Source organism: Anopheles moucheti, chromosome 3 (assembly GCF_943734755.1).
Source record: "Anopheles moucheti chromosome 3, idAnoMoucSN_F20_07, whole genome shotgun sequence".
NCBI classification, from domain to species: domain Eukaryota; kingdom Metazoa; phylum Arthropoda; class Insecta; order Diptera; family Culicidae; genus Anopheles; species Anopheles moucheti.
Genome location: NC_069141.1, coordinates 9,854,247 through 9,873,047, shown reverse-complemented (window position 1 = coordinate 9,873,047; position 18,801 = coordinate 9,854,247). Strand labels below are relative to the sequence as shown.

General features: G+C 46.0%; 6 protein-coding genes and 1 pseudogene across 10 annotated transcripts; 4 read left to right on the top strand and 3 right to left on the bottom strand.

The window, feature by feature from the left end:
• Window positions 1-1,198: 1,198 nt before the first annotated feature.
• LOC128302097 (dihydrolipoyllysine-residue acetyltransferase component of pyruvate dehydrogenase complex, mitochondrial) lies at window positions 1,199-5,219 on the top strand. Of its 4 annotated transcripts, XR_008287365.1 has the most exons (8): window positions 1,199-1,238; window positions 1,603-1,790; window positions 2,246-2,433; window positions 2,677-3,075; window positions 3,195-3,879; window positions 3,947-4,103; window positions 4,195-4,321; window positions 4,408-5,219. XR_008287365.1 is itself a non-coding variant. In XM_053038826.1 (7 exons), exons 2-6 carry the CDS (start codon window positions 1,660-1,662, stop codon window positions 4,074-4,076), a joined length of 1,485 nt encoding a protein of 494 aa, XP_052894786.1. In that variant the 5' UTR covers window positions 1,199-1,238; window positions 1,603-1,659; the 3' UTR covers window positions 4,077-4,103; window positions 4,195-5,219. The 4 variants fall into 4 exon arrangements, 3 of the variants coding, with proteins under 3 accessions (XP_052894786.1, XP_052894783.1, XP_052894785.1); XM_053038826.1 differs by having other exon boundaries at window positions 3,243-3,879; window positions 4,195-5,219; XM_053038823.1 differs by having other exon boundaries at window positions 4,195-5,219.
• Window positions 5,220-5,672: 453 nt separating this feature from the next.
• Window positions 5,673-6,527, bottom strand: LOC128302098 (uncharacterized). Its single transcript, XM_053038827.1, has 3 exons — window positions 6,459-6,527; window positions 6,051-6,389; window positions 5,673-5,983 (listed from the first exon to the last, which is right to left on the bottom strand). The coding sequence occupies exons 1-3, from the start codon at window positions 6,525-6,527 to the stop codon at window positions 5,813-5,815; spliced, it is 579 nt and encodes a 192-aa protein (XP_052894787.1). The 3' UTR covers window positions 5,673-5,812.
• Window positions 6,528-7,121: 594 nt separating this feature from the next.
• LOC128303768 (fatty acid hydroxylase domain-containing protein 2-like) lies at window positions 7,122-9,382 on the top strand. Of its 2 annotated transcripts, none has more exons than XM_053040828.1 (3): window positions 7,122-7,771; window positions 7,853-8,483; window positions 8,563-9,382. In XM_053040828.1, exons 1-3 carry the CDS (start codon window positions 7,693-7,695, stop codon window positions 8,702-8,704), a joined length of 852 nt encoding a protein of 283 aa, XP_052896788.1. In that variant the 5' UTR covers window positions 7,122-7,692; the 3' UTR covers window positions 8,705-9,382. The 2 variants fall into 2 exon arrangements, with proteins under 2 accessions (XP_052896788.1, XP_052896789.1); XM_053040829.1 differs by having other exon boundaries at window positions 7,675-7,786.
• An 852-nt stretch (window positions 9,383-10,234) lies between these two features.
• Window positions 10,235-12,000, top strand: LOC128306031 (fatty acid hydroxylase domain-containing protein 2-like; the record flags this gene model as incomplete). The annotated part of the gene is made up of 2 exons (XM_053043712.1): window positions 10,235-10,941; window positions 11,021-12,000. Coding segments are annotated over 2 exons (849 nt in total), but the record flags the coding sequence as incomplete, so codon positions are not given.
• An 857-nt stretch (window positions 12,001-12,857) lies between these two features.
• LOC128306029 (fatty acid hydroxylase domain-containing protein 2-like) lies at window positions 12,858-14,835 on the bottom strand (annotated as a pseudogene).
• A 521-nt stretch (window positions 14,836-15,356) lies between these two features.
• Window positions 15,357-17,830, top strand: LOC128301018 (FAS-associated factor 2). Its single transcript, XM_053037312.1, has 2 exons — window positions 15,357-17,167; window positions 17,248-17,830. The coding sequence occupies exons 1-2, from the start codon at window positions 16,019-16,021 to the stop codon at window positions 17,416-17,418; spliced, it is 1,320 nt and encodes a 439-aa protein (XP_052893272.1). The 5' UTR covers window positions 15,357-16,018; the 3' UTR covers window positions 17,419-17,830.
• A 66-nt stretch (window positions 17,831-17,896) lies between these two features.
• LOC128301019 (protein C10) lies at window positions 17,897-18,708 on the bottom strand. The gene has a single exon (XM_053037313.1). The coding sequence runs from the start codon at window positions 18,660-18,662 to the stop codon at window positions 18,312-18,314; it is 351 nt and encodes a 116-aa protein (XP_052893273.1). The 5' UTR covers window positions 18,663-18,708; the 3' UTR covers window positions 17,897-18,311.
• Between the last annotated feature and the right edge of the window lie 93 nt (window positions 18,709-18,801).

Below are 18,801 nucleotides of genomic sequence, written 5' to 3'. Positions count from 1 at the left end.
AGAGAGAAAACAAAAAGCCAACCCGTCGCAACGACGGCAAATCCACCCTTTGAACGGATCGAGTGGAAACCGATTGATAAATCAAACATCGTGACCGTCGCTGGGCGCGGCACGATCGGGCCCGTTCCGGACGGTGCTCATGCCCCGGTACGTGCAGGAAAAGGACGCTCCAACATCGTCACCAACCAACCAACCAGCAGACCACCACGATTCACAGGAACGGCGAAATGCTTCGGCGTAAATGCTATAATCAAAACGCGAAGAAGCTAAAACGCAAGAGCATTAAATTCCACCACGTTGCTCTCTCTCACCGGGGCAACCGCGGATAAAAAAAAAAAAGCGCGCGCAGGACGACTGGGATAATAACAGTAACAATAAGTTAGACCCTTTGTGGGGCCATAGAGGCGGAGTAAATTGGAGTTCGTTTTTCGGCCCCGGTGCACGGGACCACGGGCTGCAAAACTCCACCTCACGTGCGCAGGCACGTATTCGATTGGTTCGAAGTGCGTTCCGTTGTGCTGCAGTAATGTGACCGAATTGGAGTCCGGCGTAAATGCTGCGCTCATATTTTGCGTTAATCGGTGGTCGTTTTTTTTGTGGTGGGTTTCTTATTGACTCTGTTGCGTTTATACGTACATTATTGATAAAGCCAAAAGTATGGGTTGTATTAACAACTTAATCAACAATCTACACGCGAGAGTTGGTGCACAGAAGTAAGCGCAATCCGATTGAATTCAAAATGGTGATTCTTCGAGCAGAGAGATTTGAAATGCCACACAGATGTCTTTGTTGTTTAAGTTTCAGTTTATGGAATAGATTCGGTGAAAGATTATTCACATTTGAAGAAGATAATGCCTTAAAATAAATTTTACCATACTTTAATTTTTAAACTTCTTAACTAAAGGAAACTTTTTAAAGCATACAGCGCCGTGGTCGCTTGTTAAACTGATGGAAGATGTGGACGTCATAAAAATCGCTTTTTTAAGGTTTCTTTTAGTATTCCGCTATAAGTATCCCGCTTTGAGTTGAAGATGATTGGTAAATCCAACGTGTAGACCAACGTGATAGACCAACGTTTCCGCCAACTCCAGCTAAAAACGCTATTATTGCAGTTTTGAATTGCTATAACGCCATTGTGCCATAATACTGCTGCCCGATGTTGCACGATCCCTACCCGAAGTTTGACAGCTCGGTCGGTCAAAAAAAGACAAGCATTTTGTACACTTTTGCCGTTTCAGGTAAATTGATAATAATTATTTATCAACGAATTATTTAGTTAAATCAGCGTACCAACCACGTATTGCCTGCTGTCTGCCCGTGTGTATCCGTGGAAACAAGCGCGATTGTTACTCCCAAGTCGCGTGCGCGGTGAGGAGTAGCCAATACGAGTGTGTGCAAGGGAAAGAGTTCCGTACACTTTTTTCGCCAAGGTCGCCGCGGTCGGTCGAAAAGTGAAGAGGGCAAACCGATCTCGTCCTTCCAGCAATTTCCAAAAAGCTTCCCTTTTACACAGCTCTGTGCGTTCCCATTAACGGAACCGATTGTTCCTTTGCGCTGTATTGGCAGATCGTTCTTTAACCTATCGTTTTCATATCTCGACAGTGATTGCCGGATAGACAGAGCGCCCGTCCCTGCTAGAAGCGATTGGACACTCCTAAAATGTTACGAACGATCATCGTACGAAACGAGAATCTCCTGCTGCAGGGATCGATCCGAAAAATACTGAAAGGAACAGCCGTCCGCACGCTTAGCAGTGAGTGTGCCAAACGATCAGCCGCCGGCCACCGCAGGTAGGTGTCCCAACATTAGAGTGCGCGTTATGTAACCGGAACGATATTCGGTAAAATAGTCGGTGTTTTCAAGGCATAGGCTTAATCGCGGTTACCGGTGAGATAATGCTGTAGGTGGAACTGTTTGTCCCGGTGCTCTTGGGTGTTTGGAGAGAATGAAAAGTGTGGCCTTGATACGCGATATGTTGTGTAATCTCAATAACCCACTCGCCCCACTGAAGAGAAGCGCCAGGGCGGGAGGGGAACGAAGTATGTTTGAGGGTTGCAAAACGTCATCATATACATGCGTGTCGATTGTGTGTATGTACGTTCATTAGCCGGAAGATAAATGCAAATGTGCTCAAAACATCTGATGTTGCCCTGCCCTGATAAAGGATAATGTTAGCGAGTAATCAGTGTAAAACATTTTACCGCTATCAATTGTGCTATGCTAATGGTCTGGTTTTGTTTTGCAGAAACTCGCACAACGTATCGAACGGCCACAATAACCTTAAAGCGGTAACATGGAGAACGAGCTTTGTCCGGGGATATTGCAGCGGATTTCCGGCACACTCGAAGGTCCTGCTACCGGCGCTGTCCCCCACGATGGAGCTCGGCACTATCGTCAGCTGGGAGAAGAAGGAAGGCGACAAGCTGAATGAAGGTTTGTTTTTGTTTACGTGGTAGTATACGATGCACATACGAGCACGGCGTGCTGAGTTTTGCTTCTTATGACCTTGCTGACATTGGCAGCGCAGCATGGGTCTTCCTGCTCGAACGACCTTATCGGATGATCCGCACGATCCACTTCAAAGCCCTGCTATCAGCGCTTCATAGCAAGAAGAGCCCCAGAGTTTGTTTAATGTTTAATGACGCTTTTCCCTATGTTTTCTCGTGAACATTGTAGGTGATTTATTGGCGGAAATTGAAACCGACAAAGCGACCATGGGTTTCGAAACGCCCGAGGAAGGCTATCTGGCGAAAATCCTAGTAGCGGCCGGCCAGAAAGACGTCCCAATCGGCAAGCTTGTATGTATTATTGTGGAGAACGAGGCGGACGTAGCAGCATTCAAGGATTACAAGGACACGGGCGCTGCACCGGCGAAACCGGCTGCCGCCCCAGCACCTTCGGCTCCTGCTGCCGCACCACCAGCACCTACCCCGCCGCCAGTGTCTGCCCCACCACCACCGCCACCGGTCGCTGCCGCACCGCAAGCCATGACGGCTGTAGAACAGCGTGGACCTCGCGTGTATGCCAGCCCGATGGCCAAAAAGCTTGCCGAGCAGCAGCGTTTGCGACTGGAAGGTACGTTCTCCTGTCATTAAGCTTCTTAATGCGACAAGAATAGCGATAATTCATGACTAACGCGCGCATGCACTTGGTTCGTTTTCCATTTTCCGATTTTTATCTCCTTCAAAACAAAGGTAAAGGATCCGGGTTGTTTGGTTCACTAACGTCTAAGGATCTTGCAGGTATGCAAGCGGCCGGAGCTGCTCCGACGGCCGGTGCACCTGCTGGGGCGGTTTCCATCCCGTCCGGAGCGGCCTTCGTTGACATCCCGGTGTCGAACATACGGGGCGTGATCGCGAAGCGGCTGCTCGAATCGAAGACCACCATACCGCACTACTACCTGACGGTGGATGTAAATATGGATCAGGTTACGAAGCTGCGGGCCCGCTTCAACAAGCAGCTGGAGAAGGAAGGCACGAAGCTGTCGATCAATGATTTCATCATCAAAGCGGCGGCCATGGCATGTAAAAAGGTACCGGAAGCCAACTCAGCCTGGATGGATACGGTGATTCGACAGTTTGACTCGGTCGATGTGTCTGTGGCGGTATCGACGGACCGTGGATTGATTACCCCGATCGTGTTCTCAGCCGATCGGAAGGGAATTGCCGACATTAGCAAGGATGTAAAGAATCTAGCAGCGAAGGCACGCGAAGGCAAGCTGCAACCGCAGGAGTTCCAGGGTGGTACGTTCAGCGTGTCGAACCTGGGCATGTTCGGCGTGACCCATTTCTGCGCCATCATCAACCCACCACAGTCGTGCATTCTGGCTGTCGGCGGCACTCAGAAGCGTCTCGTACCTGACAAGGACTCGGAAGCTGGGTAATGTCCCGGGGAGTTGTTAATATAGATTTTGTATTGATCCAACCATTTCCCCATTTTTGTACAGCTTCAAGGAAAGTGACTATGTTGCGGTAACGCTTAGCTGTGACCACCGCACGGTCGATGGTGCTGTCGGTGCCCGCTGGTTGCAGTACTTCCGCCAGTTCCTGGAAGATCCCAACTCGATGTTGCTGTAAGGTGTTGTAAAAAAGTCTTCTTCGATGGTAAGTCTTGATTGATATTTCGAGGTTTTTTCGAATTTCTTTAAAATGTTAATAAGTCATCACTCATCTCAACTTTAACTTCCCTTTATAGTAGGCCTGCTTGCAGAATTAAACGAAACGAAAGTCCGTCATTGGGGGTGCTAGCAGTGAAAACACGAATGATGGGGGGTAAAGGAAAGAGTTGAAATATTAAGTAATAGTAGTAGCCGCAAAAAAGGGTCAGTATGAAATAGTATTGATGTTTTAGTTGCATAATAACTGTGCACTGTTGCGTACAAACGCCATCTCATTTCGTCCTTAAAAGGGGCGTTGTGGCTCCCCTAGAGTCCTACCGATAGTACACAGCACGCAAAGGAGAACATCGGCCAGCGGATGGTTCGAGTGGCACTCTGGACTGATTTCCCTCCCTGTATAACATGGATTTCCCCCCAAAAGTACATATGTACCAAAATAGTTCATAGTTCCATATGCGAGATTAACGAGCCAATACAACGCAAGGAAACTTTTAGCTGTAAATGCTGCCGAAAGCTAACCGGATTACCTGTTCATAGTGTAGACCATTGAGAGATGTTTAAAACCCCGTTGTACAACAGCTGGAAGCTGGATCGATTCATCACACAGTGGGGAGGGAGATAAAAACCACACTCAAGGGAAATGAAATCGTACAATAGTAGCATCACGATCTCTCAGATCTGCTCAGACCGTGACAAAAGCCAGGGGAAGCCAACAAAATGCAAACACAAAATCATCACCATCTTTCCTATCGCTACTCTTCCTTCAATTCGGCATTCAATCGGCCACACATCCCCCGTGGAGCTGAAAATCTTCCCATTAAAGAGCTAAACAAAACTAATTAAACACACGTAAAGTCAAGCGAGAGAGAGAGGGAGTGTGTTCAATTGTGTTTCGTGACACACATGGATGATCCACGCAACAATGAAAAGACATCGCATCCACCACCCAGACAAACAACTGTGTCGGAAAAAAAACACATTTAGACAAAACTGGTCAAATTTGAGGATTTGCTTGTTGAACAAGATCTTATTGTATAGTTTGTTTTATGCGCTATTATTATTTTTAAACATCGAGGAATAAATCAAATTTATTTATTGGTTACCCGTTGGTTCATCTCAACACACACCCTTTTACGCCACTTTGGTTTCGGCATATTATGTGTCTTTGGTTGGTGTTGCACAATTTCTATTTAAAGTGCGAGTAGTTTCGACACAGCCAGAGAAAGGTGTCAAGGTGACGAAAACAATACGCGGATAGCCCCATAATAGCCATATTTCTGTTTGAACCTATACGTGTATGGAATCTGCAAGAATATGTTTGTGATCGTTCGAAACGGAGAATCAAATTTAAGTTACTACCAAACTCAACGTGGCAGCGTGTAAAATGTACTACGAAATGTATGATATAGGATCAAATACAGTACCATTTGGAGCTTATTACCGGAACTTCTAATGATTGTTGTTTCCTCCAAAATTAGCAAAATTGTTGCAATCAACTGTAGTATAAGATTCGGATTACTGTTAAACATAGACAGAAAAATAATTACGTCAGGTGGAACAGCTCCGCTCCATAATAATAACGATCGAACGTTTGCTTGTTTACCGCTACCAATGCGTCATAGAGAGACGTGCTATATTATGTGATAATTTGTACAGTTTCAGCAACTACGTTAAGCTCATCCTGGGGCATTCTAATTAATCGATCACGTCAAAATCCATCTCGCAGCATCCACGCACGTTCAGCGTATCCAGGTTCGTGCCAGGAATGTGGAACAACATCCGAATACGATAAGTGCCCTTTCCCATCGCGATGTATTGCTCCAAATACTTGATCTTCAGTACGGCAGCGTCCAGATTGTATCGACCCTGTTAGAGAAGAAAAAACTATTACTAGCCATTTATCGCACCAAGCGAGATAACACGTTTAACTTACAGTCATTCTTCCACACCGGTCACCGTTGGTCATAGAGTTGGCGATGAAAAACCATGGCCCATTGTCGTCGCTATGGAAACGATCGCAGTGCATTGGTTCGATGTATTCTTTCGGGTTGTCGAGACAAATAACGGAAGTTTGTTGCTCGCACTGGTACGTGGTAATGATCAGTTCCCACGCGACATCGTCGGACATTTGCCGGACTTCGTATTCCGCGTGAAGCGTATCACAGACGCCCTCCGCATCACGATCGAATCGTACCGTTTCCAACGATACTGGCATTTCGTCGTACGGTAACTTTACATCTTGGCAATTGGAAAACATCGTCATGTTGACGCGCTGATGTGAGAGAGTTTTGAGGAATTACTTTGCCGGTGTAGAACTGCTGAAACTGAGCACCATACTTACTAATCCATGGGCGAGTTCTATCGCGACACACACAAGAAGCACATAGTAAAAGTTCCTTTCGTTGGACATTTTCAACCTGAGGCTAACAATTCAAGTCGCCAAACTCTAACCCGACATTGAGGTATGGTATCATGGGGACTATCGCTTTATAGCAAGCACTCGTTTCATTGCCAATGGGTTGTTCGAAACAAACATCCCATAGAAATCTGATCATTCGAATGGATATAGTCATTATTATGACTATGCAAAATTGAAACTTCGATCGACTCGATCGAGATGCATCGGGATTTCATATGTATAGAGCTGTAATTTATGCCCAAATTAGGGGCCTCGTCAGAGACATAATAGTGCTAGGACAGTGCAACTATCGTTGATGAATACATTAACAAGTAATTGATTAAAAACCATACGTAAGATCCATCTATTACACGTATCTGGAATTTATCCGTTACTTGCTTTAGTGTTACTAACAAATATTAACGCTTTTTGCTTTGTGCAGAATAAATGCGTGCTTTCAAAATTTGTTCTCACTCATATACTCACTTCATGGTATAGTATTTTCACCGGGCAGCTCACAAACGCGTCTCACGGTGGCATTTCGCATGACATTTAGGTAAACAAACGAAAGTTCCCCAACGCTGCTGTTGTTTGCATATCTGCTCATAAAAACCAGCAGGTGCCGGTCATCGTAGTCGAAACCCCCGAAAAGTAGCCGTAATCCTCTAAATATGAGACAGTTCATCTACAGTTTATCTCACCATCCAACGTTATATCGTGTTTCGCAAAGCAAAAAGGCCACCTTTCGGAGCGACTTTGATCCCGATGGGGATTCATCCGACCCCGTGTAATAACCAATGATATCAGCTGCTATCTATCGCTAGTTTTATCGTCACCGGTGTAATCCGTGCCTGGGAACATAATTTTCGATAGCATTACGCAAGCGACGACGCACATTTTGGAGTGCTGGTATAGTGCCAAACGGGGCGTCCCCATGGTTCCGCAAACTTCTAAATCATGGTTCGGGATCGAACAGATAGATAAATCTAACCTCCGCGTTATCTTATCGTAAAGCCGCTGGGTGGTGCTGTATTTATTTCGGTTCGCTAGCTCCCCACATCCTTTTATCCAAGCCCGCCGGGAAAAAAATGCCGAAAGGCAAGAAAAATTACCGCCAGCAAACGGTGCCGGCCCAGTATGGTAGGGACTGCAGCCGACAGCGTTTGCCGCACGTACGATGGATACGGTGCTCCGAGTTGGTCGTCTAAATGGGTCAGCGGTGGAACAACAGTGGAACTCCCTGCTAGACGTAATCGGTACGGAATAACTCGGTAATAAGCATGGCTGGTTAAAAGGGCAAGTCATTGAGGCGCTAATCTTACCTTTATTGCATTTAGGTGACGATCCCGACATTCTCTATACATGGGGGCTAACCATTTACGTGCATGCCTTTTTCTGGCTCGTGGGTGGATTGTTTGTGCTAATGGATATCACCAACAGGCCGGCGTTTTTGCGTAGATACAAAACGCAACCCGGTAAAAATGAACCGATAGAATCGCACGATCTGCGGCGGGTGATGAAGACAATCTTGTTCAATCAAACGGTGATTGGTATCCCGTTAACGTTTGCTGGCTACTATGGAACAATCCGTGGTTCGGTGCCGGACGTACGCACGCTACCCTCGGTGGGTGTGATCTTGCGCGATCTGGTCGTGTGTGTCTTCTTTGCCGAGATTGGATTTTACTACGTGCATCGATTCTTGCACCTCAAGCCACTGTACAAACTGGTCCATAAAAAGCACCACGAATGGACGGCACCGTTTGCTTGGACCGCTATGTACTGCCATCCGATCGAGCACATCATCAGCAACATGATCCCGCCAATGATCGGCATACAGCTCATGAAGGCGCACATCTTCACCACTGCCATCTGGTTTCCTTTGGTAATCTTTAACACGATTCGGGATCATTGTGGCTACCATTTGCCGTTCTTTCCCAGCTCCGAGTACCACGATTATCATCACGCGAAGTATGAATCATCGAGCCAAACTGCTGTATGAGGGATATTGTTGCACAGCTTTATATGAATGTTTGTTGTATGTTTACAGATTTACTGAGTGCTTCGGAACGTTCGGGTATCTCGATTGGTTGCACGGGACGGACACAAAGTTCCGGAAGTCAAAGCAGCACCAGCGTCATCGTACACTTTGGGGCATTAAATCGGCCCGAGAATTGTATCCGGATAGTTAATCCGAAGCCACCTGTTTGCCATCCAAAGCTTACGAGTGAGCGTGGTAAGGAATACCTCGTACTAAAACATCCAGCTTTTTCGTCTTTCTAGCTGTTCTATTTTTTAATAAACTCATGTATTCAATAAAACCGTTTGGGGGCTGTTCAACTGATACGAAGAATGCTAGGAAACATAAAAACAATTCGGCATTTTACGAACGTGTAATTATTCAGAAGTAGTTGTTTTATCGTTTGGCTCGAGTGTGACAGTGCTACGGTGTTTATTCCTGCGTGCATGCCGGTTGCAAGAAGCTGTACTTCAATGAGCGGCATCTAACAGAGCACGAGAAATATCACGGTGGAGAAGGAAGCTCCTTGCGATCGCCTCAGGACGTTGCGGAGACAGTCAGGACGTTCCTACACACGCCATAGTCATGTAAAAGCGCACGAGCTGCTAAATACCGCTACACTATCCTTTCACTGTCCGTGGGCCGACTGTGGGGCGGCTTTTGCACGCTCGTACGAATTGTAGCACACCGTCAGGAAAGGAAGGAAATTCGAAACGTTACGGCGTTGTTGAAAATGGTCCAATCGGGTTCGAATGCTAACGGTTGGGTAATACGATAAAAAAGCCTTATTTACACGATAAACGTTATTTCATTATGTTTACAACTAAATGCACAAAATCCAAATCGACGAACCAACTGAATAAAACGCAAATTTATGTTTATGAACACTGTACAAATATGTATACATTTTTAAAGATTATGTAGCGTTTTTGTATTATTATTTAAATAATTTCTAGTTGAAGTGAATTAAAAACAAATTTCCGTAAGATAAACAAGATGTTATGTGATTTCTGTGAAGAAAGAAATGGTTTTTGCAATTTTCACTCACGTCGCTTCGTTGCTCCGCAATTAAACGCCACACGCCATCCAGGAGCGCCGCATCCATCACCATTGTTTTCATTTTCAAACTCTCCCGTACGAAATCCCATACAAAGCAGCTGTTTTCAGATTTCTGACACCAAGAGAGCATCCAAGCCATAGAGGTAACATCAATACCCCTGCAGCGTGCTCACAGCTGTTCCGCTCTCACATGTTATCATCGAGCGTCATACGAAATCCCATACAAAGCAGCTGTTTTCAGATTTCTGACACCAAGAGAGCATGTATTAGCAGGAGGTTCAATGTTTATCTCTCCAGCGTGCATATTTTGTTGCTTGGGCCATCACTACGCACACTATCAAACTCATGAAAACGATCGGTTGTGTAAGTGAGATGAAGTGAGATGAGTTTGATAATATGCGTAGTGATGGCCTCGGCCATCTTGATTTCTAGTCCATTGTGTAAATTTTCGCACCGACTATCTTTGTTTTTCGGCAAAAAACGGGTTGCTCTGCGTACGAATAACTGCAATAAGTTCTTTTTTCTTCATCCCGCACTTGTACGCTACGCACGATAAGCGATCCTTGTAGCCAACGAAAAAGCGAATCGTTCACCGTGGATCAAAGCTGGAAAAAGAAGAAGGATTACACGATGCTGAAACTTCCTTCCGGACAACTCGGGCCTCTGGTATTGTGCCCACGTCCGCGGCGATCAGGGACAGCGGTCCCTTGCTGCATTACGTGAGAAACGATCTGCTGCAGCGAACCAACTGTCGAGACTTTTGGGTGATAACATCCCGCAAGCCGTATGTGAAAGTTCCGTTCCACAGCCAATCACCAACAGGCCGGCGTTTTTGCGTAGATACAAAACGCAACCCGGTAACAATGAACCGATAGAATCGCACGATCTGCGGCGGGTGATGAAGACAATCTTGTTCAATCAAACGGTGATTGGAATCGTGTTAACGTTTGCTGGCTACTATGGAACAATCCGTGGTTCGGTGCCGGACGTACGCACGCTACCCTCGGTGGGTGTGATCTTGCGCGATCTGGTCGTGTGTGTCTTCTTCGCCGAGATTGGATTTTACTACGTGCATCGATTAATGCACCTCAAGCCACTGTACAAACTGGTCCATAAAAAGCACCACGAATGGACGGCACCGTTTGCTTGGACCGCTATGTACTGCCATCCGATCGAGCACATCATCAGCAACATGATCCCGCCAATGATCGGCATACAGCTCATGAAGGCGCACATCTTCACCACTGCCATCTGGTTTCCGTTGGTAATCTTTAACACGATTCGGGATCATTGTGGCTACCATTTGCCGTTCTTTCCCAGCTCCGAGTACCACGATTATCATCACGCGAAGTATGAATCATCGAGCCAAACTGCTGTATGAGGGATATTGTTGCACAGCTTTATATGAATGTTTGTTGTATGTTTACAGATTTACTGAGTGCTTCGGAACGTTCGGGTATCTCGATTGGTTGCACGGGACGGACACAAAGTTCCGGAAGTCAAAGCAGCACCAGCGTCATCGTACACTTTGGGGCATTAAATCGGCCCGAGAATTGTATCCGGATAGTTAATCCGAAGCCACCTGTTTGCCATCCAAAGCTTACGAGTGAGCGTGGTAAGGAATACCTCGTACTAAAACATCCATCGCTTTTTCGTCTTTCTAGCTGTTCTATTTTTTAATAAACTCATGTATTCAATAAAACCGTTTGGGGGCTGTTCAACTGATACGAAGAATGCTAGGAAACATAAAAACAATTCGGCATTTTACGAACGTGTAATTATTCAGAAGTAGTTGTTTTATCGTTTGGCTCGAGTGTGACAGTGCTACGGTGTTTATTACAGGATGAACCTACCGGATCGGTTGAGGAGGGTTTGCCAGCTGCCAATAGAGCCTCTACCACCACCGGAGTTGATTCTTCGGTAAGAGTTTATTCCTGCGTGCATCCCGGTTGCAAGAAGCTGTACTTCAATGAGCGGTATCTAACAGAGCACGAGAAATATCACGGTGGAGAAGGAAGCTCCTTGCGATCGCCACCAAGAGTCAAATGAGGATGGAAAGAACGTTGCAGCAGGAAACAGTCAGGACGTTCCTACACACGGCATAGTCATGTGAAAGCGCACGAGTTGCTAAATACCGGTACACTATCCTTTCACTGTCCGTGGGCCGACTGTGGGGCGGCTTTTGCACGCTCGTACGAATTGTAGCACACCGTCAGGAAAGGAAGGAAATTCGAAACGTTACGGCGTTGTTGAAAAAGGTCCAATCGGGTTCGAATGCTAACGGTTAGATAATACGATAGAAAAAGCTTTATTTACACGATAAACGTTATTTCATTATGTTTACAACTAAATGTACAAAATCCAAATCGACGAACCAACTGAATAAAAAGCGAATTTATGTTTATGAACACTGTACAAATATGTATACATTTCTAAAAGATTATGTAGCGTTTTTGTATTATTATTTAAATAATTTCTAGTTGAAGTGAATTAAATAACGAATTTCCGTAAAATAAACAAGATGCTACGTGACTTCTGTGAAGAAAGAAATGTTTTTTGCAATTTTCACTCACGTCGCTTCGTTGCTCCGCGATTATCCAAACGCCATCCAGGAGCGCCGCATCCATCACCATTGTTTTCATTTTCAAACTCTCTCGTACGAAGAAATCCCATACAAAGCAGCCGTTTTCAGATTTCTGACACCAAGAGAGCATGTATTAGCAGGAGGTTCAATGTTTATCTCTCCAGCATGCATATTTTGTTGCTTGGGCCATCATTACGCACACTATCAAACTCATGAAAACGATCGGTTGTGTAAGTGAGATGAAGTGAGATGAGTTTGATAATATGCGTATCTCACTTCATCTCACTTACACAACCGATCGTGCTCATGAGTTTGATAGTGTGCGTAGTGATGGCCCAAGCAACAAAATATGCACGCTGGAGAGATAAACATTGAACCTCCTGCTAATACATGCTCTCTTGGTGTCAGAAATCTGAAAACGGCTGCTTTGTATGGGATTTCGTACGGGAGAGTTTGAAAATGAAAACAATGGTGATGGATGCGGCGCTCCTGGATGGCGTTTGGAATAATCGCGGAGCAACGAAGCGAGTGAAAATTGCAAAAACCATTTCTTTCTTCACAGAAATCACATAACATCTTGTTTATTTTACGGAAATTCGTTTTTAATTCACTTCAACTAGAAATTATTCAAATAATAATACAAAAACGCTACATAATCTTTAGAAATGTATACATATTTGTACAGTGTTCATAAACATAAATTCGCTTTTTATTCAGTTGGTTCGTCGATTTGGATTTTGTACATTTAGTTGTAAACATAATGAAATAACGGTTATCGTGTAAATAAAGCTTTTTTATCGTATTACCTAACCGAAAGCATTCGAACCCGATTGGACCATTTTCAACAACGCCGTAACGTTTCGAATTTCCTTCCTTTCCTGACGGTGTGCTACAATTCGTACGAGCGTGCAAAAGCCGCCCCACAGTCGGCCCACGGACAGTGAAAGGATAGTGTAGCGGTATTTAGCAGCTCGTGCGCTTTTACATGACTATGGCGTGTGTAGGAACGTCCTGACTGTCTCCGGAACGTCCTGACTGTTTAGGAACGTCCTGTGGCGATCGCAAGGAGCTTCCTTCTTCACCGTGATATTTCTCGTGCTCTGTTAGATGCCGCTCATTGAAGTACAGCTTCTTGCAACCGGTATGCACGCAGGAATAAACACCGTAGCACTGTCACACTCGAGCCAAACGATAAAACAACTACTTCTGAATAATTACACGTTCGTAAAATGCCGAATTGTTTTTATGTTTCCTAGCATTCTTCATATTAGTTGAACAGCCCCCAAACGGTTTTATTGAATACATGAGTTTATTAAAAAATAGAACAGCTAGAAAGACGAAAGAGCGATGGATGTTTTAGTACGAGGTATTCCTTACCACGCTCACTCGTAAGCTTTGGATGGCAAACAGGTGGCTTCGGATTAACTATCCGGATACAATTCTCGGGCCGATTTGATGCCCCAAAGTGTACGATGACGCTGGTGCTGCTTTGACTTCCGGAACTTTGTGTCCGTCCCGTGCAACCAATCGAGATACCCGAACGTTCCGAAACACTCAGTAAATCTGTAAACATACAACAAACATTCATATAAAGCTGTGCAAGAAAATCCCTCATACAGCAGTTTGGCTTGATGATTCATACTTCGCGTGATGATAATCGGGTACTCGGAGCTAGGAAAGAACGGCAAATGGTAGCCACAATGATCCCGAATCGTGTTAAAGATTACTAACGGAAACCAGATGGCAGTAGTGAAGATGTGCGCCTTCATGAGCTGTATGCCGATCATTGGCGGGATCATGTTGCTGATGATGTGCTCGATCGGATGGCAGTACATAGCGGTCCAAACAAACGGTGCCGTCCATTCGTGGTGCTTTTTATGGACCAGTTTGTACAGTGGCTTGAGGTGCAAGAATCGATGCACGTAGTAAAATCCAATCTCGGCGAAGAAGACACACACGACCAGATCGCGCAAGATCACACCCACCGAGGGTAGCGTGCGTACGTCCGGCACCGAACCACGGATTGTTCCATAGTAGCCAGCAAACGTTAACGGGATACCAATCACCGTTTGATTGAACAAGATTGTCTTCATCACTCGCCGCAGATCGTGCGATTCTATCGGTTCATTTTTACCGGGTTGCGTTTTGTATCTACGCAAAAACGCCGGCCTGTTGGTGATTGGCTGTGGAACGGAACTTTCACATACGGCTTGCGGGATGTTATCACCCAAAAGTCTCGACAGTTGGTTCGCTGCAGCAGATCGTTTCTTACGTAATGCAGCAAGGATACCACCGCTGTCCCTGATCGCCGCGGACGTGGGCACAATACCAGAGGCCCGAGTTGTCCGGAAGAAAGTTTCAGCATCGTGTAATCCTTCTTCTTTTTCCAGCTTTGATCCACGGTGAACGATACGCTTTTACGTTGGCTACAAGGATCGCTTATCGTGCGTACGTTTGCGTAGCGTACAACTGCGGGATGAAGAAAAAAGAATTTATTGCAGTTATTCGTACGCAGAGCAACCCGTTTTTTGCCGAAAAACAAAGATAGTCGGTGCGAAAATTTACACAATGGAGTAGAAATCAAGATGGCCTAGACCATCACTACGCATACCATCAAACTCATCTCACTTCATCTCACTTACACAACCGATCGTGCTCATGAGTTTGATAGTGTGCGTAGTGATGGCCCAAGCAACAAAATATGCACGCTGGAGAGATAAACATTGAACCTCCTGCTAATACATGCTCTCTTGGTGTCAGAAATCTGAAAACAGCTGCTTTGTATGGAATTTCGTACCAGCCGACGGAAAGTTGGAGCGAGAGATGAGGGAAACATTCCATTGAATCCATCTCACTTGCGCTGGCGATCGCTCTCACGAGTGCAAGGTATACAAGCAATGAATCAAAAGTGATTGCATTTCAAATTTAAAAAAATATCCAGTTATCCGGTTAATCCGGCATTTTATGGTAAACCAAAGCTTGTGGAATGGGGAAAAAGGAATAAAACGATCAAAACCAAATAACAACGGTTTTTCGCAGGCTCACATTTGACAGCGGACTGGTCTGCAACTGTCAAACTGCCAATCTATGGTCTGGCCTTCCCGTGTCGATGCACTGTGGCCAAATATGTCAAATTGACTAAATCTAGTGATTCTTAGAAAAAAGGCAAAGAAAACTGATTTCTACTCCATTGTGTAGATTTTCGCACCGACTATCTTTGTTTTTCGGCAAAAAACGGGTTGCTCTGCGTACGAATAACTGCAATAAGTTCTGTTTTCTTCATCTCGCACTTGTACGCTACGCAAACGTACGCACGATAAGCGATCCTTGTAGCCAACGAAAAAGCGTATCGTTCACCGTGGATCAAAGCTGGAAAAAGAAGGAGAATTACACGAAGCTGAAACGTCCTTCCGGGCAACTCGGGCCTGTGGTATTGTGCCCACGTCCGCGGCGATCAGGGACAGCGGTGGTATCCTTGCTGCATTACGTAAGAAACGATCTGCTGCAGCGAACCAACTGTCGAGACTTTTGGGTGATAACATCCCGCAAGCCGTATGCGAAAGTTCTGTTCCACAGCCAATGCGCTTCCAATCCGTGGAATGGTAGGCTTATGAAAGTTGTGGCCAACATTGCAGCAGCCCGTCAATTGGATACAGCGTGCAAGCTTTTTTCAGCTATAAACAGCAGAGGGAAGCAATTGTTGGTGGGTTGTTGGCATACGCAATTTGTTAGCACAGGTGACATCCGTCAAACGAGGCAGGAAGATTGGTCTGCGGACGAAGTGGTTGTGGCCCGACCACACGGAACGAGCGCACCGTCACTTGCATACGCTAGCACCCCGTCATGGATAACGATGGATTATCGAACGAGCAGACGGAGAAGGTCCTACAGTTTCAGGATATAACCGGGCTGGATGATATGAACGTTTGCCGCGACATACTGATACGTCACCAGTGGGACCTGGAAGTCGCGTTTCAGGAGCATTTAAACATACGTGAAGGTCGACCGTCCGCGTATGCGACGGAATCCCGCGCTCCCGCCGTCATAAATGATCGCTTTCTGCAGCATGTGTTCTCTAGCGCCCGGTTAAGTCCAGCGCGCGAACCGAGCGGTGTCGGTGGCATCATACGATACGTGTTTAACTACATGGTGAACTTCTGGTACAGTGCATTTTCCTCGTTCTTATCCACGATAATAGGGCTGTTCCGCGATCAGGAAAGCATTCCGGCCGATCCGCTCGGCGATGTGCTGAAGTTCATTCAGACGTACAACGAGAAGTACCCGGATCACCCCGTCTTCTATCAGGGCACGTATTCGCAGGCATTGAACGATGCGAAGAACGAGCTACGCTTTCTGCTAGTCTATCTGCATTCCGAGCCGACGTCCGAGGCGGTCACCTTCTGTCGTGGCGCAATGTCGAACCCGCAGGTGATCGAGTACGTCAACCGACGGATGTTGTTCTGGGCGTGCGACATGGCATCGCACGAGGGCAAACGGGTCGCCACTGCGATCAGTGTGCGCACCCATCCGACCCTGCTTATCATTGGGATGCGCGCCAACAAGATGATCATTATGGGCCGGTTAGAAGGGGACTGCTCGTCGGAGGAGCTTATACGCCGGATGGATACGGTCGTGAATGATAATGAGGTGTGGTTGAATCAGGCCAGACAGGATAGGCTGGAGCGGGATCTCACACAGACGCTGCGCCAACAGCAGGACGAAGCGTACCAGCGTTCGTTACAGGCAGACCAGGAGAAGCAGCGCCGAAAGCAACAGGAGCGGGAGGAGGCGATGCGCATCCAGGCAGCAATCGAGGCGGAACTGCTGGCCGAACAACAGCGAAAGGATGACATCGAACGGTTGAAGCTCGATCTGGCGGAACAAGTGCCTTCGGAACCGGAAGCAGGTGCGCCCGACACGATCAGCATAGTTTTCAAACTACCTAGCGGGTTGCGATTAGAGAGACGATTTCGAAATACCAACACAATGCAGGTAAGTGTGCGTGAACTCGTGCGTTCCCTCGTCGCTGAGACTGTACACCACTGCTTTCGGATTTGTCTGTCGCCCTACAGGATATTTACAACTTTATTTTCTGTCATCCGGATGCACCCGATTCATTCGAAATTACGACAAACTTCCCGAAGCGTGTGCTGGAATGTTCGGGCGACGAGCCAGGCCAGACGCTGCTGCTATCCGGTTTGAAGAATCGCGAAGTACTGTTCGTCGCCGACCTGGAGGCGTAGTTTGAATGCGCGGCGTTGATCACAAGTACTGCTGCGGCATCCCGGATTGGCGCGATTTTGCTTTGAATGTAATACTTGCTAACGCACTGCCGCACGGTAGCGAAAAAAATTGACATTCTCGATCGATTCGTACATAAATTTGGCTGAAGCAGATCAACTAGTACCGAGTTTCACGCGTAGTTAGTGGTGGTTCAACTGCATAACTGCATCTACAAAAAATATAACTTGTAGTTCCAGCGTGAATTCGTTTCGTCGTTTCATTTCTCTATTTTAGTGCTGGTGGTCCGTGCAATCGTGATTGAGTTTTTAATGCGATGAAAAGATGGCAACCGACCGGCTCGAAACGGCAGTGCAAGAACGTTCCAAATGGTGGTAGTACTTGTGAAAACTTATTTGTTGCTTTGCATGAAAATCTTAATACTGTACATTCAGTCAAAATACAGAAGAATATTCTCTATTGAAATGTTCCACTCACGGAGGATCTCTGTGGTGGGACCGTACATGAAAACGAGCCGCAAATAAAACTGTTTGACTTCTATTTTACAATGTAACCACTTGGCAGTATACTTTAAATTGTTTGGTTTCCCCCTTTTTTATTTGTTATATATTGTGTACGAATTAAATAAAATCACTTATCAGTACGGAAGCTGTATAGCTGTTTGTGGTTATGACGATTAAAAAGAATAAAAATACGCGACACATTAACATTACTTTTAACTATCTTAATACTTCATGGCCGATCTTCTCACGTACTGTAAATTAGACCGTGTTGTGAATTCGTTAATTAACCACTGGGCAGCAGCGTACGTTCGTTTAGAAGCTGCTCCATGTTTCCCACGGGTACAAACTAATCTTCAGTCTTGAATGCACTTGCTGAGAGCATCTGGAATCACTTAAATCAACACGTCATTCGTGCTGTTGATGTTAATTGGAGGTAGATAGATTGATCTTATTTGCGCCCGCAGTCTGGCAATGTCGACGTCCTCTCGTTCAAACTCCCGAATGATCTGCTCGAACTGAACCAGTCCCTCGCGACTCCCGGGGAATCCGTAATCTTTGATGACTTCGATCTGGATCTGCATCACCAGCGGGAACACGTTCTGCATCATCTTGATCATCTCCTTGCCCGAGTTGGCTTTGGCTTCGGCGAGTTTCTTTGAATGTTCCGACTGGTTTACCGTCTTCAGTATATCGACCAGTATCGTTTTCCCGGTTTCCGCGTTAAAGTTCGACAGGTAGGACATGATGTGCAATTGGATACGGAAGGATTTTGGGGAATTCGTGATCTAGCTCTCTGCACCGCACAAAAAACAACCGTAAACAAAACAATGCGAGCGTCATTGTGTGGAAAAGGCAACTGTCATGAAGGCCGTGTGCCCAGAA

Excerpts from the sequence above, each read along its gene's own strand:
- LOC128302097 (XM_053038823.1), top strand. The coding sequence starts at position 1,660 with ATGTTACGAACGATCATCGTACGAAACGAGAATCTCCTGCTGCAGGGA. Across the intron at positions 2,434-2,676 it reads AGGCGACAAGCTGAATGAAG|GTGATTTATTGGCGGAAATT; the intron begins GTTTGTTTTTGT and ends TGAACATTGTAG. Across the intron at positions 3,880-3,946 it reads GACAAGGACTCGGAAGCTGG|CTTCAAGGAAAGTGACTATG; the intron begins GTAATGTCCCGG and ends ATTTTTGTACAG.
- LOC128302098 (XM_053038827.1), bottom strand. The coding sequence starts at position 6,527 with ATGTCCAACGAAAGGAACTTTTACTATGTGCTTCTTGTGTGTGTCGCG. Across the intron at positions 6,390-6,458 it reads TAGAACTCGCCCATGGATTA|CGCGTCAACATGACGATGTT; the intron begins GTAAGTATGGTG and ends CTCTCACATCAG. Across the intron at positions 5,984-6,050 it reads ACCGGTGTGGAAGAATGACT|GGTCGATACAATCTGGACGC; the intron begins GTAAGTTAAACG and ends CTTCTCTAACAG.
- LOC128303768 (XM_053040828.1), top strand. The coding sequence starts at position 7,693 with ATGGATACGGTGCTCCGAGTTGGTCGTCTAAATGGGTCAGCGGTGGAA. Across the intron at positions 7,772-7,852 it reads CTCCCTGCTAGACGTAATCG|GTGACGATCCCGACATTCTC; the intron begins GTACGGAATAAC and ends TATTGCATTTAG. Across the intron at positions 8,484-8,562 it reads CACGATTATCATCACGCGAA|ATTTACTGAGTGCTTCGGAA; the intron begins GTATGAATCATC and ends GTATGTTTACAG.
- LOC128301018 (XM_053037312.1), top strand. The coding sequence starts at position 16,019 with ATGGATAACGATGGATTATCGAACGAGCAGACGGAGAAGGTCCTACAG. Across the intron at positions 17,168-17,247 it reads GAAATACCAACACAATGCAG|GATATTTACAACTTTATTTT; the intron begins GTAAGTGTGCGT and ends GTCGCCCTACAG.
- LOC128301019 (XM_053037313.1), bottom strand. The coding sequence starts at position 18,662 with ATGTCCTACCTGTCGAACTTTAACGCGGAAACCGGGAAAACGATACTG.